Raw genomic sequence first — 12,191 nt, forward strand, 5'->3', positions numbered from 1 at the left:
GAGTGAGCAGACTCTGCACCGACAGTGACCTAAGCTGGGAATCGAACCTGGGTCCCTGGCAGTGTGAGGCAACTGTGCTAACCAGTGGGCCTCCTTATTGTGTGGGCTTTTCAGTGGTATTCTTGGACTGATTCGTTGGCTGTTCTGTGCCTTTCCAAGGGATGTCATTGCTGGAAAGGTCTGTGCCAATCAGGAATCCCAATATTTTGTTTTGGGGGTGGGGAAGGTTATCCAGTACTGATGCATAGTTGGCATGTGAGAGACCACTTGAATTACTTTGGCCGCAGTTTATCATTTCAACTGATGGGCAGAAAAGTGCAACCTGGCCACTGTGTCTACAAACCAGGAAGCTTAAACTTATTCATGATTCTCCACAACGCAGGAAAACCACGCTCTAGTGCACATTTGGAACAAACTGTTCTCTGCTGTAGCTAGGAGAAACAAAACAGTCTCACAAGGGGGCCATTCTGTACAGTTTGGCTTGATTGTCAATTTGGCAAGAACTTCAAAGTGCCGAGACCAAGCCCTTGAAGCACAATTTCAAAGTGAGCTTTTAAGGGATTGGTACTGTGTGGAACAAGGTGGCTGTGTGGGTGCACTGAGAGGGAGACCACTGCGAAAGATGATGGAAGGGATTGACTTGATTTGATTTATTGTCACATGTATTGGGATACAGTGAAAAGTATTGTTTCTTGCACACTATACAGATAAAATATACTGTTCATAGAATAGAGGAAGTGCAGAATGTAGTGTTACAGTCTTAGCTAGGATGCAGAGAAAAATCAACTTAATGCAAGGTAAGTACATTCAAAAGTCTGACAGCTACAGGGAAGAAGCTGTTCTTGAGTCGGTTGGTACGTGACTTCAGACTTTTGTATCTTTTTCCCGAAGGAAGAAGGTGGAAGAGCGATTGTCCGGGATGCGTGAGGTCCTTAATTATGCTAGCTGCTTTGCCGAGGCAGTGGGAAGTGTAGACAGAGCCAATGGATGGAGGCTGGTTTGCGTGATGGATTGGGCTACACTCACGACCTTTTGTAGTTCCTTGTGGTCTTGGGCAGAGCAGGAGCCATAACAAACTGTGATACAACCAGAAAGAATGTTTTCTGTAATTCATCTGTAAAAGTTGGTGAGCGTCGTAATCGACATGCTGAATTTCCTTAGTCTTCTGAGAAAGTAGTTACAGAGGAATGGCATACTGTGGCGAGATAGGGGATTGGTGCACTGCAGATGGTCTGGGTTGTTGGCGTACTAGCTAGGGTGTAGATGGCTCCTGAGATGATCATTTCTCAGAACTGTCTGAATTAATAACACAAAAAAGGAAACATTAGAAAGGAAATAGTCCTGGACTGTTATCAGAAGTTCCTATCTGGTTCTGCGAAGTACCTCCCTTACCTTCAGTGTGGATAGCCGACTGATGCAAAGGTTTTATTTCTTGCAAATTATTTCACAGTCGGCTTGGTATTTACACTGAATTCAAAAAATGTATTGTTATGCGACAGAGCCTTGTCAACCACCCTAAGCGTCAAGGTGATTGAAGTGTAAGACAGTACGAGAGAGTAGGTAAAAAGCAAATTACTGCAGATGCTGCAAGCTGAAACCAAAAGAGAAAGTGCTGGAAAATCTCAGCAGGTCTGGAAGCATCTGTAAGGGGAGAAAAAAGCTGACGTTTCGAGTCCAGATGACCCTTCGTCAAAGCTAAAAGAGATTTTCTCTTTGGCGTACACGAGAGTGGCCTGGTCTTGGTAGATAACGGTTATCAGTCCATCAAACATCTGTCCTTTTTGTTTTATGCAATTGGCTAAGCTCTTGAGTTTGATTATTCTGGTTGTTCCAGGGTTGGTCTGTGCTTCTTGGCCTACTTGACTTCCTCAGCAGGACTGTGTCCTTGAAATCCTAACCATGTGATATATTTCGTAAAGATTAAATGATCCGACTGTAATAAAAATACATGGATTTAATGTTGAGTTAAATGTGTACAATGCTATATAAAGGAACAGGTCAAAGATTTATAGAGCTTTGATTTTCCTTGTCCTCTGCCTGACCGGATTGTATATAACAGAGTCAGTCGGGGAGCAGAGCATGCGTATTTGGAAGGCTGCCTGATTTTTCCAGTATTTGCTACTCCCAGAACCAGAAGGAATCTCCCTTGTCTCCTTCCACAAATTTGTTTCCCCCCTCCCCACTGCCCCCTATAGATGCTTATTCCTTGCAAGGATGTTGTTCTATAGCAGCTGTGTGTCTCTGATACATTAGCCAGTGGCGCTGTGAGAGCGTTGGCAGAATATCCGACAGCACGGAGCAGCGATGTGACCCTGGCTAGGTCCTCCACTGGGCAAGACAGACTTGTATTTATATATTTCCTCCGGAAGGGTTATTCAGTGTTTTAATGTAAGGAACACAGCAAAAAATGTGCACACAGCCGAATCCAGACGCAGCAGTGATGGGATAATAACTAAATAGTTTATTTTAGCGGTCTTGGTTGAGGGACCAAGAATGCAAGGGAGAACTCCCCTGCTCTTTGAAATAGTACTCTGGGTTTTGTGTTTGCTGTGAAGCAGAAGCTGTGCCACAGTGGTTAGCATTGCTGCCTCTCAGCGCCAGGGACCTGAGTTCAATTCTGGCCTTGGGTCACTGTCTGTGTAGAGTTTGCATGTTCTCCTGTGTCTGCACGGTATTCCTCCGGGTGCTCCAATTTCCCCTCTCAGTCTAAAGATATACGGGTTAGGTTGATTGGCCATGCTAAATTGACCCTAGTGTCAGGGGATTAGCAGTGTAAATATGTGAGGTTACGGGAATAGGGCCTGGTTGAAATAGTGATCAGTACAGACTTAGTGGCCTGAATGGCCTCCTTTTGCACTGTAGGGATTCTATGATTCTTAATGTTTCATCTAAGAGATGACTTGTCTGAAATAGCAGTGTCCACTTCAAACCAATCTGGATTATAGAACATAGAACACTACAGCACAAACAGGCCCTTTGGCCCATGAGTTGCGCCGATCATATCAACACCTACCTATCTATAACCCCCAATCCCATTAAACCCCATATACTCAACCAGAAGTCTTTTAAAAGACCCCAGCGAGTCCGCCTCCACCACCACTGACGGCAGCCGATTCCATTCACTCACCACCCTCTGAGTGAAAAACTTACCCCTAACGTCACTTCTGTACTTGCCTCCCTGCACATTAAATCTGTGTCCTCTCGTAGCGACCATTTCAACCCAGGGAAATAGCCTCTGAGAATCCACCCTATCTATTCCTCTCAACATTTTATAAACCTCTATCAGCCTCTCAACCTTCGTCTCTCCAGGGAAAAGAGACCCAGCTCCCTCAACCTAACTTCATAAGGCATGCCTCCCAGTCCAGGCAACATCCTTGTAAATCTCCTCTGTACCCTTTCAATAGCTTCTACGTCCTTCCTATAGTGAGGCGACCAGAACTGCGCACAGTACTCCAAATGAGGCCTGACAAGGGTCTTATAAGGTTGCAGCATTACCTCCCGATTCCTAAACTCAATCCCTTGATTAATGAAGGCCAGTACACCATACGCCTTCCTGACCACATCCTCCACCTGCGAGGCCGATTTAAGAGTCCTGTGGACCCGGACCCCAAGATCCTTCTGCTCTTCAACACTACTAAGACTCCTGCCCTTGATAGTGTACTCGTTCATCCCATTGGTTCTGCCAAAATGGACAACTACACGTTTATCCGCGTTGAAGTCCATCTGCCACTTCTCCGCCCAGTCCTGCATCCTATTTATGTCCTGCTGCAACTTTTGACATCCTTCCAGACCATCCACAACACCACCGACCTTTGTGTCATCAGCGAACTTGCTTACCCATCCCTCCACTTCCTCATCTAGGTCATTTATGAAAATGACAAACAGCAAGGGTCCTAGAACAGATCCCTGGGGCACTCCACTGGCGACTGACCTCCATGCCGAAAAAGACCCATCCACAACCACACTCTGCCTTCTGCAGGCAAGCCAGCTCTGGATCCACAAGGCCATGGAGGCGATGGCCTAGTGGTAGTATCGCTGGACTATTAATCCAGAAATTTGGCTAATGCTCTGGAGACCCACATTCAAATCCCGCCATGGCAGATGGTGGCATTTGAAGTCAGTAAAAAAAAGTCTGGAATTAACAATCTGTGGATGACCATGAAACCATTGTTGATTGTCGGAAAAACCCACCTCGTTCATAATTGTCCTTTAGAGAAGGAAACCTGTTGTGTTTATTCGGTCTGGCCTACATGTGGCTCCAGAGCTACAGTAATATGGTTGACTCTCAACTGCCCTCGGGTAACAAGGGATGGGCTGTAAATGCTGGCCAGCCAGCGATGCCCAGGTTCCACAAATTAATTTTTTTTTAAATGTGCTTGTATGTCTGGTGTGGCATTTGATTCCACAATTTTCTGAATTGGAGATGAGTGCTACCACTGAGCCTAGGCTCCTACCCTTAAAGAAAAGATATTAGATATATTTCTTAATTGAGTACATGTCAGGAGCAGTGTGGTGTAGAGTAAAGCTCCTCCTACATGGCACTAACCTGAAGTGCCTCAGCCTCACGCTCTCAGAGCACTTAACACTGCACCACTGTGACATTTCTCTCAGCAGCATCTGTGAGATTGCCAGTGAACTGTATAATGTTGTGCTGTGTGTTTCTCGCAACTGATTTTGGAGACATCCAAAGTCACTTTGAGCCAGACTTTTGCAGCCAGTAGCAAGAGCTGTCTGTGTGGGCCTCCTTGGAACCTGGCGCCTTGGCAATAACTGCTGATGATGTCTATCCCATATAGCATTATCCAAACCCTTTAGGTGTTAATTTGAATCCAACATGAAACACCTGGAACAAGAACAGACAGTGGTGGAAAAACCCAGTAGGTCTGGCAGCATCTGTAAGGAGAGTGAACCTTTTGAGTCCGCCTGGATCTCCTTCAGACCTAAATAGGGGGGAAAAATGTGTTGGATGTTGAACTGAAGCTGGGAGAGATTGCAACAAGATGTCGCAATCTGAACAACAAAAGACAAATGGCCGGGTTTGTGTGGGAGCCGGGTGGGGTTTGCACTGAGGCAATATATGTATGGGATACTCTGTTCAACACAAACCAAGTACAGCAGTATTACTGTGTTTTAATGTAAGGAACACAGCAAAAAATGTGCACACAGCTGAATCCAGACATAGCAGTGATGGGATAATAACTAAATAATTTGTTTTCGCGGTCTTGGTTGAGGGACCAAGAATGCAAGGGAGAACTCCCCTGCTCTTTGAAATAGTACTCTGGGTTTTGTGTTTGCTGTGAAGCAGAAGCTGTGCCACAGTGGTTAGCATTGCTGCCTCTCAGTGCCAGGGACCTGAGTTCAATTCTGGCCTTGGGTCACTGTCTATGTAGAGTTTGCATGTTGTCCTGTGTCTGCATTGTCCTACGTACTGACTTGGAAATGATTTTTTTTTTTAACCTCCATCTGCTAAGTAACTAGGTTGATTGAACAGCCTAAGGCTCTTCTCTATAGCAGGGGTAGCCTTATAAAGGGTAGGTTTGGTGTAGTGATGGTCTTTGAACTACTGAAGAACAAAACAAGGGACCTTAATTGTCAGATAGTCACTAATAATTCATGATGTAGCGATGCCGGCGTTGGACTGGGATGGGCACAGTAAGAAATCTGACAGCGTTCACCTGATGAAGGAGCAGCGTTCCGAAAGCTTGTGATTCCAAATAAACCTGTTGGGCTTTAACCCTATGTTATGAGACTTCTTGCTAATAAATTCAGCAGTGATTTTGGGAGAAACCATTTTATCCAGAGAGTGGTGAGGAAATGAAAGCCACTACCACTGGGAGTAGTTCAGTTAAATGTTCACAAATGCATTCAAGAGGAAGTAAATGAGGGGTAAAAAGAATAGAAGGATTCGCTGCTGGGTGTGCTGCAGTACAGGGAATAGGAGGAAGCTCGTGCAGTGCATAAGCTGAGTTGAACATTATATTTTCCTGTGTACTTTTTGTGTAGGTTAACGATTCAAGCTGAATATACTATACCAGCAAAATGTAGTTTGTTATCATGCTCACTGGCTGGTGTTGGAATAGGGATTGACTGAAATTTTTTTTTTGCTTTTATTTTTTATTTTGCTCTTTAGGAATGTTTGACTGCATCCCGATGCGTCAACATGAGTTCCCCGGAAGATCGGGTCTGGTTCAGCCACTAGCAACTTCCTCAATCCGTGGGTGCTAGGATACCGGTTGCTTGTGGTATTTGGATGTCAGGCAGCCATGAATAGTGATGAGAAGGTGCCCCCTGCTCTCCAAAGGACGTCCACTCTGACGAGAAGCAGTAGCAATGCATCATCAAAACCCACCACCACGCGGCAGGTAGGAATTTCCCACATCCCTTCTGTGCCCTTCACTCTTCCTTTTAATAACATGGGTGCACTCTTTGACTTTAACAAGAAATACCATGGACAAAATGAAGAGTGCAAAAAACTGGGAATAAAAACTGAAAATGCCTTAGCTCCGAAATCTGAAAAGAGTGAAGGCAGGTTAACATGTCGGGCCAAGAACTTTAGTCTAAATTAATTTGTAATAATGACCTGCTACCCAACATGCTAACCAATGTCACTGATTTCTGACAGCCAGACTATGTATCTCCATTTTCTTTTAGCTATGAGTGGTTCTTTATGGCATGTTTTGCAATAATTTTGGAAATGATTGTATTTGCCCTCACTTCCTTCCCATTACTAGTGACAACGATGTGGATGAAGGAATTGGGACAGTTTAATTTGTGAATGGTCATGGGCATTGTTGGATTTTGGAGGGGCAGATGTATAAACTTTGATGTTTGAGGATCTGTGTACCTTTTTAGTGCAGCACATTAGTATCATGTACTAGAATTGTCATTTCAACTGAACTTTTTGCTTATTCTTGGATGAAACAAGGACTTGTTACTCACTGAGTAAATAATGGCTGCCTCACCCAATAACCTCCCTATCCCCCTCAAAGGAGTCAATTCAAGTGGCTTCAATTTTCCTTTATTATGGAGCAGATCTTTCTTCTCATCCCCATTGTTAGTGACAAACAGGCTATCATCTGTCTTTTCAGACACAGGATAACCAACTGACGGTTCCAGTCAGAATGGGAGTGTTTTGCACTTGGGGTGTTGCCAGCTTCTGTATCTATAGCTCCTTTGTCCCAGCGTATTGTCTCCTCAAGGCAAATAATGTTAATAAATAGAAGCAAAGTACTGGAGATGTGGACATAAAGGAAAATCTCAGCAGCACTGGCATTTGTGGAGAGAGAACTAGTGTTAATGTTTCAAGCTAAATGTGATTCTCCTTTGGGACTGACGAGAGGGAGGAATGGGATGGGTTTTATGCTGCTAAAAAAGGTTGGGAGGCGGGAGGGTCAGGTGGAACAAAGGACAATCCATAGAATCCCCACAGTGCAGAAAGAGGCCCATTGAGTCTGCACCAATTCTCTGAAAGAGCATCTTGCCCAGATCCACCTCCCTGCTTTATCTTGGTAACCCCACTCATTTGCCATGACTAATTCACCTAAACTGCACATCTTTAGACACTATGGGGCAATTTTGCAAGGATCAGTCCAGCTAATTTTGGACTGTGGGGGAATCCAGAACATCCGGAGGAAATCCACGCAGATGTGGGGAGAACATGCAAACTCTATGGAGATTGTCACCCAAGGCCAGAGTCAAACCTGGGACTGAGAGGCAGCAGTGCTAACCACAGTGTCATTCATTCAGGATAGGTAAGAGGGCACAGAAGATTAAATAATAAAGATGCCATGGAACAAAAGGCAAAGAGTGGTAATGATAGTACTAAAGAAGCAAAGCATTTGGTGAAGAATGTTAGTAGCTGTTTGGCTAGTAGGGGTATCTTCACAGTATCTACTGAGACATCAGGAGAGCCCATCCACATTGTCGTAATGTTTGCTGTACAGGGTATTATTTATACAGCAGGCACTCTCTTACTTATTTGAATTCCTATGACATTGAAATGTTCTCCAGGGATATCTTGTTGGTCTGGATTGCAGTCCAGCAAAGAGAGCCATATCTTGATCAATTTAATCTGATTCCAAAATAGGGAGAAATGAAGCAGCCAAGGCTCTCGGCCAAGAAAATGTAACAAGCGTCATGTGCATGGACTGCTGTGTTTCTCAAGTGTTGTTCCTTGTGTTTCAGAATTCGGAGAACTGGGAGGTGATGGAGGAGCCATTGGGAAACAGGCGTGCTTCACTGGATCTCGAGAGGCAGGAAGGATATCTGTTGAAGAAGAGGAAATGGCCTTTGAAAGGCTGGCACAAGGTTAAGATCTTTTTGTTTCTCCCAAAGGGTGTGCTGCTGAGCTCCTAGGGTGACACGATGGTGCAGTGGTTAGCACAACTGTCCCACAGAGACAGGGACCTGGATTTGATTCCTGATATGGGTAACTGTGCGGAGTTTGCACATTCTCCCTGTGTCTGCATGGATTTCCTCCAGGTGCTCTGGTTTCCTCCCATATTCTGAAAGACATGCTGGTTAGGTACATTGGCCACGCTAAATTCTTCCTCAGTTACCTGAATAGGCACTGAAGCATGGCGACTAGATTTTCCACAGTAACTTCTTTGCAGTGTTAACGTAAGCGTACTTGTGACAATAAATAAGTAAATTTAAGCTTAAATCTCTAGTCCTCATCATCTCCTTCATCCTTATTTTAAAATCTCCCCACTAAGATTTATCCACACTCAAGTCCCCTATTTAGTGTTCTTTCTGTCTGTGAGAGTAGAATTTCTACTGACCACCATATCTTACGCTCTATGAACTTGAGGTAATCCAAAACTCTGCTGTGAATGTCCTTATATTACAATGTGAGTGCTGGTCACCTATGACCCCGAGCTTGCTGACCAGCGTTGGCGCCCATGGAAACAACGTATCGATTTTAAAATTTGCATCCTTAATTTCAACTCCCTCCCTGGCTTGCTTTGTCCTTATGTCTGTAATCTCCTCCAACCCACAACTCAGAGATATTTCACTCATTTAAATCTGGCCTCTTGGAACACAGCTGATATTGCCCCACCATTGGTGGCCACTTATTCAGCTGTCAAGGTCCTATGGTATAAACATATTCATCCTTGCCTCCAGTTCTCTATTGCTTTCCTGTATTTTAAGACACTCCTTGAAAGCCACGCCTTTGATTAAGTATGTGGTCAGCTGTTCCAATATTTCCTCTTGTATCAAATTTTGACAACAGTCCTGGGAAGCATTTTGTTCTGTAAAAAGGTGGTTCAACTAGTAGTGTAGCTTAGAACAAAGAACAGTATAACTTAGAAACAGGCCCTTTTGCCCCACAAAGCCTGTGTCAATTCCTAGTCCTTATTTAGCTCCACTACTTATTGTCCATTCTATCCCTCTGTCCACCTCCCACCCATTCATGTGTCTATCAGGATATGCCCTGAACTTTGCTAACATGCCTGCTTCCACCACCTCCGCTGACAGTGCGTTGCAGGCACCCACCACCTTCAGTATGAAAAAACTTCCCCCCCTTTCTCTTCCAAACTTTCCTTTCTTACCATGAGCCTGTGCTTTCTTGCAATTGATCTTTCCACCCTGGGGAAAAGCTTCTAACGATCCACCCGGTCTATACCTTGAGATTTCTCCTCTGATGTCATTGATAGTAAAGCAATGCTGGCTTTTCTTTTCCAGTTCCTTCTCTTTTTAAATCGGGGCAGTCCGCTATTGCGATGCTCGTTTGCTCGCTAAATAAGACCCAGTAAAATTGAGATGGTTAAAATTGATTAAGGGTTTTGACATTGACCCTTCCGAGGGGACTTAGAGCCCTGAGCTCCCCTTTTCCTCCTTGTTCTTCTGTGCACAATTATTTTAACACGTTTTAATTGTGCTCTTTTAGAACGCTCCCTCACCTACTGGTTCCTGGAATGATTTGCTTTGTTTTATTTTTGTTAGATGTTAATTAACGTTTTTTCACATTGAGAACATCGGGATATCTTTAACAACTGAAGAAAAATAATCACCTTTGAGATGTTGTTGATACAACTCGAGTAAGTTTTTATTTTTAACTTCCATCCCTTGTGACGGAGAGGCAGATGGATGCAATGACCAATGTAGTACTGAGTAACACCGACCAGATTTCATCCCTTGATGGCCAGGAGTAGGGGTTGTTACAATCAGCCTCTGTGCTTCTGAATCAGAAGGGGCATTTAGAGTATATGGCAATGGTGGGAGGTGAGTTTTGGAGATGAAATTAGCTAAGATTCCCACTCCTGTTCATTTCTTCCGAACTCTGCCTGAAGCTGCACTCAGTATGAGTGGGACTACCAATGTCTGGCTTGGCCGTGACATGCTCCATTGTTAAATGGCTAATCATTCACTCTCTGCCTTCACGTATGAAGCAGATGCACGAATGTGATGTACATAGCTGTAAGAATTATATCCTGTGGGATCATATCCTGAGAAGAGTTGCCACGTTCAGTAAAGGAAGAGAAAAAAATGAAGGGACACTTTATTTTCAAATGTGAAAATCAGAATTTTCCTTTTTTCTTCCATCTTCAGAGATATTTTATCTTGGAAAAGGGGATTCTCAAGTATGCCAAGACTCAGCAAGATGTAAGTAGCCCTTCTTTTGTCTGGCTCGTGCAGGAAGTACAACAGAATTCATTAAAATAAATAAGAACTGGGCAGCTGCTGTGTGTAATCCTAAATCCTGTTAACATAACAGATACTAAGAGGAAAACTCCATGGCTCAATCAACATTGGCCTTTCCGTAATGTCCATCAACAAGAAATCCAAACGCATTGATTTAGATGCAGAAGAGAACCTCTATCACCTGAAGGTAAAATAATGTTTTTTTAACCTCTTGTGCTCTGCAATACATAAGGTTGACCCGTCTTCGATTCCAGCCTTGGATGAGGGGGTTGGACTATGAAGAGAGGCTGAATAGACTGGGTCTGTACTCGTTGGAGTTTAGAAGGATGAGGGGGGGGGGATCTTATAGAGACGTATAAGATAATGAAGGGGATGGATAGGGTAGAGGTAGAGAGATTCTTCCTGCTCAGAAAGGACAGCAGGACTAGAGGGCACAGCCTCAAGATAAGGGGGGGAGCAGTTTAGAACGGAGTTGAGGAGGAACTTCTTCACTCAAAGGGTGGTGAATCTCTGGAATTCTCTGCCCGTTGAAGTGGTGGAGGCTACCTCGCTAAATATATTTAAGACACGGGTAGATAGGTTTTTGACAGACAAGGGAATTAAGGGTTATGGGGAGAAAGCGGGAAAGTGGAACTGAGCCACTTCAGATCAGCCATGATCTTATTGAATGGCGGGGCAGGCTCGAAGGGCTAGATGGCCTACTCCTGCTCCTACTTCTTATGTTCTTATCTGACTATCTTCTAAATGATTCCAAGATTTGGATCACCTAGTGACTTGCATAGGGATGTGACCTGTGTGATGTTCACTCACCTTGTATGAAAGCCTTCCTGACATTGATGTTAAATTTGAACTGGAATCTTGCGCGTTGTTTCTTTTTTTTCAAAGGCCTTTTCTATTTAGCCTAAATAGTTAAAAATTTTACCACTTCCATCTATAACGACCTCCTAACATCTCCCCAATTCCATGGTTATTTTGCTGTTTGTCATAAAGCCGAGAATTGTAGAATTATACAGCATAGGAAGCTGTTCGGCCCATTGAGGCTGCTGGCTTTTTGGTAGAGCCAGCCGATTAATCCCACTGCTCTTCGTTTTTCCTATAGAACTGAACATCTTGCATTTTCAGGTGTACGTTCAATTCTCTTTTGGATATTTTGGTGAATCTGTTTCCACCACCCTTTCAGGGGAGCACATTGCCAATTACTGCAACTCACAGAATGCCTACAGTGCAGAAGGAAGCCTTTCGGGCCATCAAGCCTGCACTGACAACAATCTCACCCAGACCCTATCACCGTCACCCCAAGTATTTACCCTGTTAATCTTCCTGACACTAAGGGACAATTTAGCATGGCCAATCCACCTAACGTGTGCATCTTTGATGTGTGGGAGGGAACTAGAGCACTTGGAGGAAACCCACGCAGACACGGGGAGAAGGTGCAAACTCCACTAGACAAGTCACCTGAGGCCAGAATTGAACCTGGGTTCCTGGCACTGTGAGGCAGCCGTGCTAACCACTGTGCCACCTATTTATTATTAGAGGAATGCATTTCA

General features: G+C 44.2%; 1 protein-coding gene across 1 annotated transcript in view; it reads left to right on the forward strand.

Annotated features, from left to right (window-relative positions):
• The window catches only part of osbpl7 (oxysterol binding protein-like 7), a 93,715-nt gene that overhangs the window by 27,461 nt on the left and 54,063 nt on the right, over positions 1 to 12,191 (forward strand). The window contains exons 2-5 of the mRNA XM_080213756.1: positions 6,131 to 6,362; positions 8,185 to 8,307; positions 10,552 to 10,605; positions 10,718 to 10,831. Coding sequence (XP_080069882.1) covers positions 6,264 to 6,362; positions 8,185 to 8,307; positions 10,552 to 10,605; positions 10,718 to 10,831 — 390 coding nt within the window. The 5' untranslated portion in view covers positions 6,131 to 6,263. The remainder of the gene's footprint in view (positions 1 to 6,130; positions 6,363 to 8,184; positions 8,308 to 10,551; positions 10,606 to 10,717; positions 10,832 to 12,191) is intronic.

The sequence above is a fragment of the Carcharhinus amblyrhynchos genome, chromosome 27, assembly GCF_965287045.1.
Source record: "Carcharhinus amblyrhynchos chromosome 27, sCarAmb.v2.hapA, whole genome shotgun sequence".
NCBI lineage: Eukaryota > Metazoa > Chordata > Chondrichthyes > Carcharhiniformes > Carcharhinidae > Carcharhinus > Carcharhinus amblyrhynchos.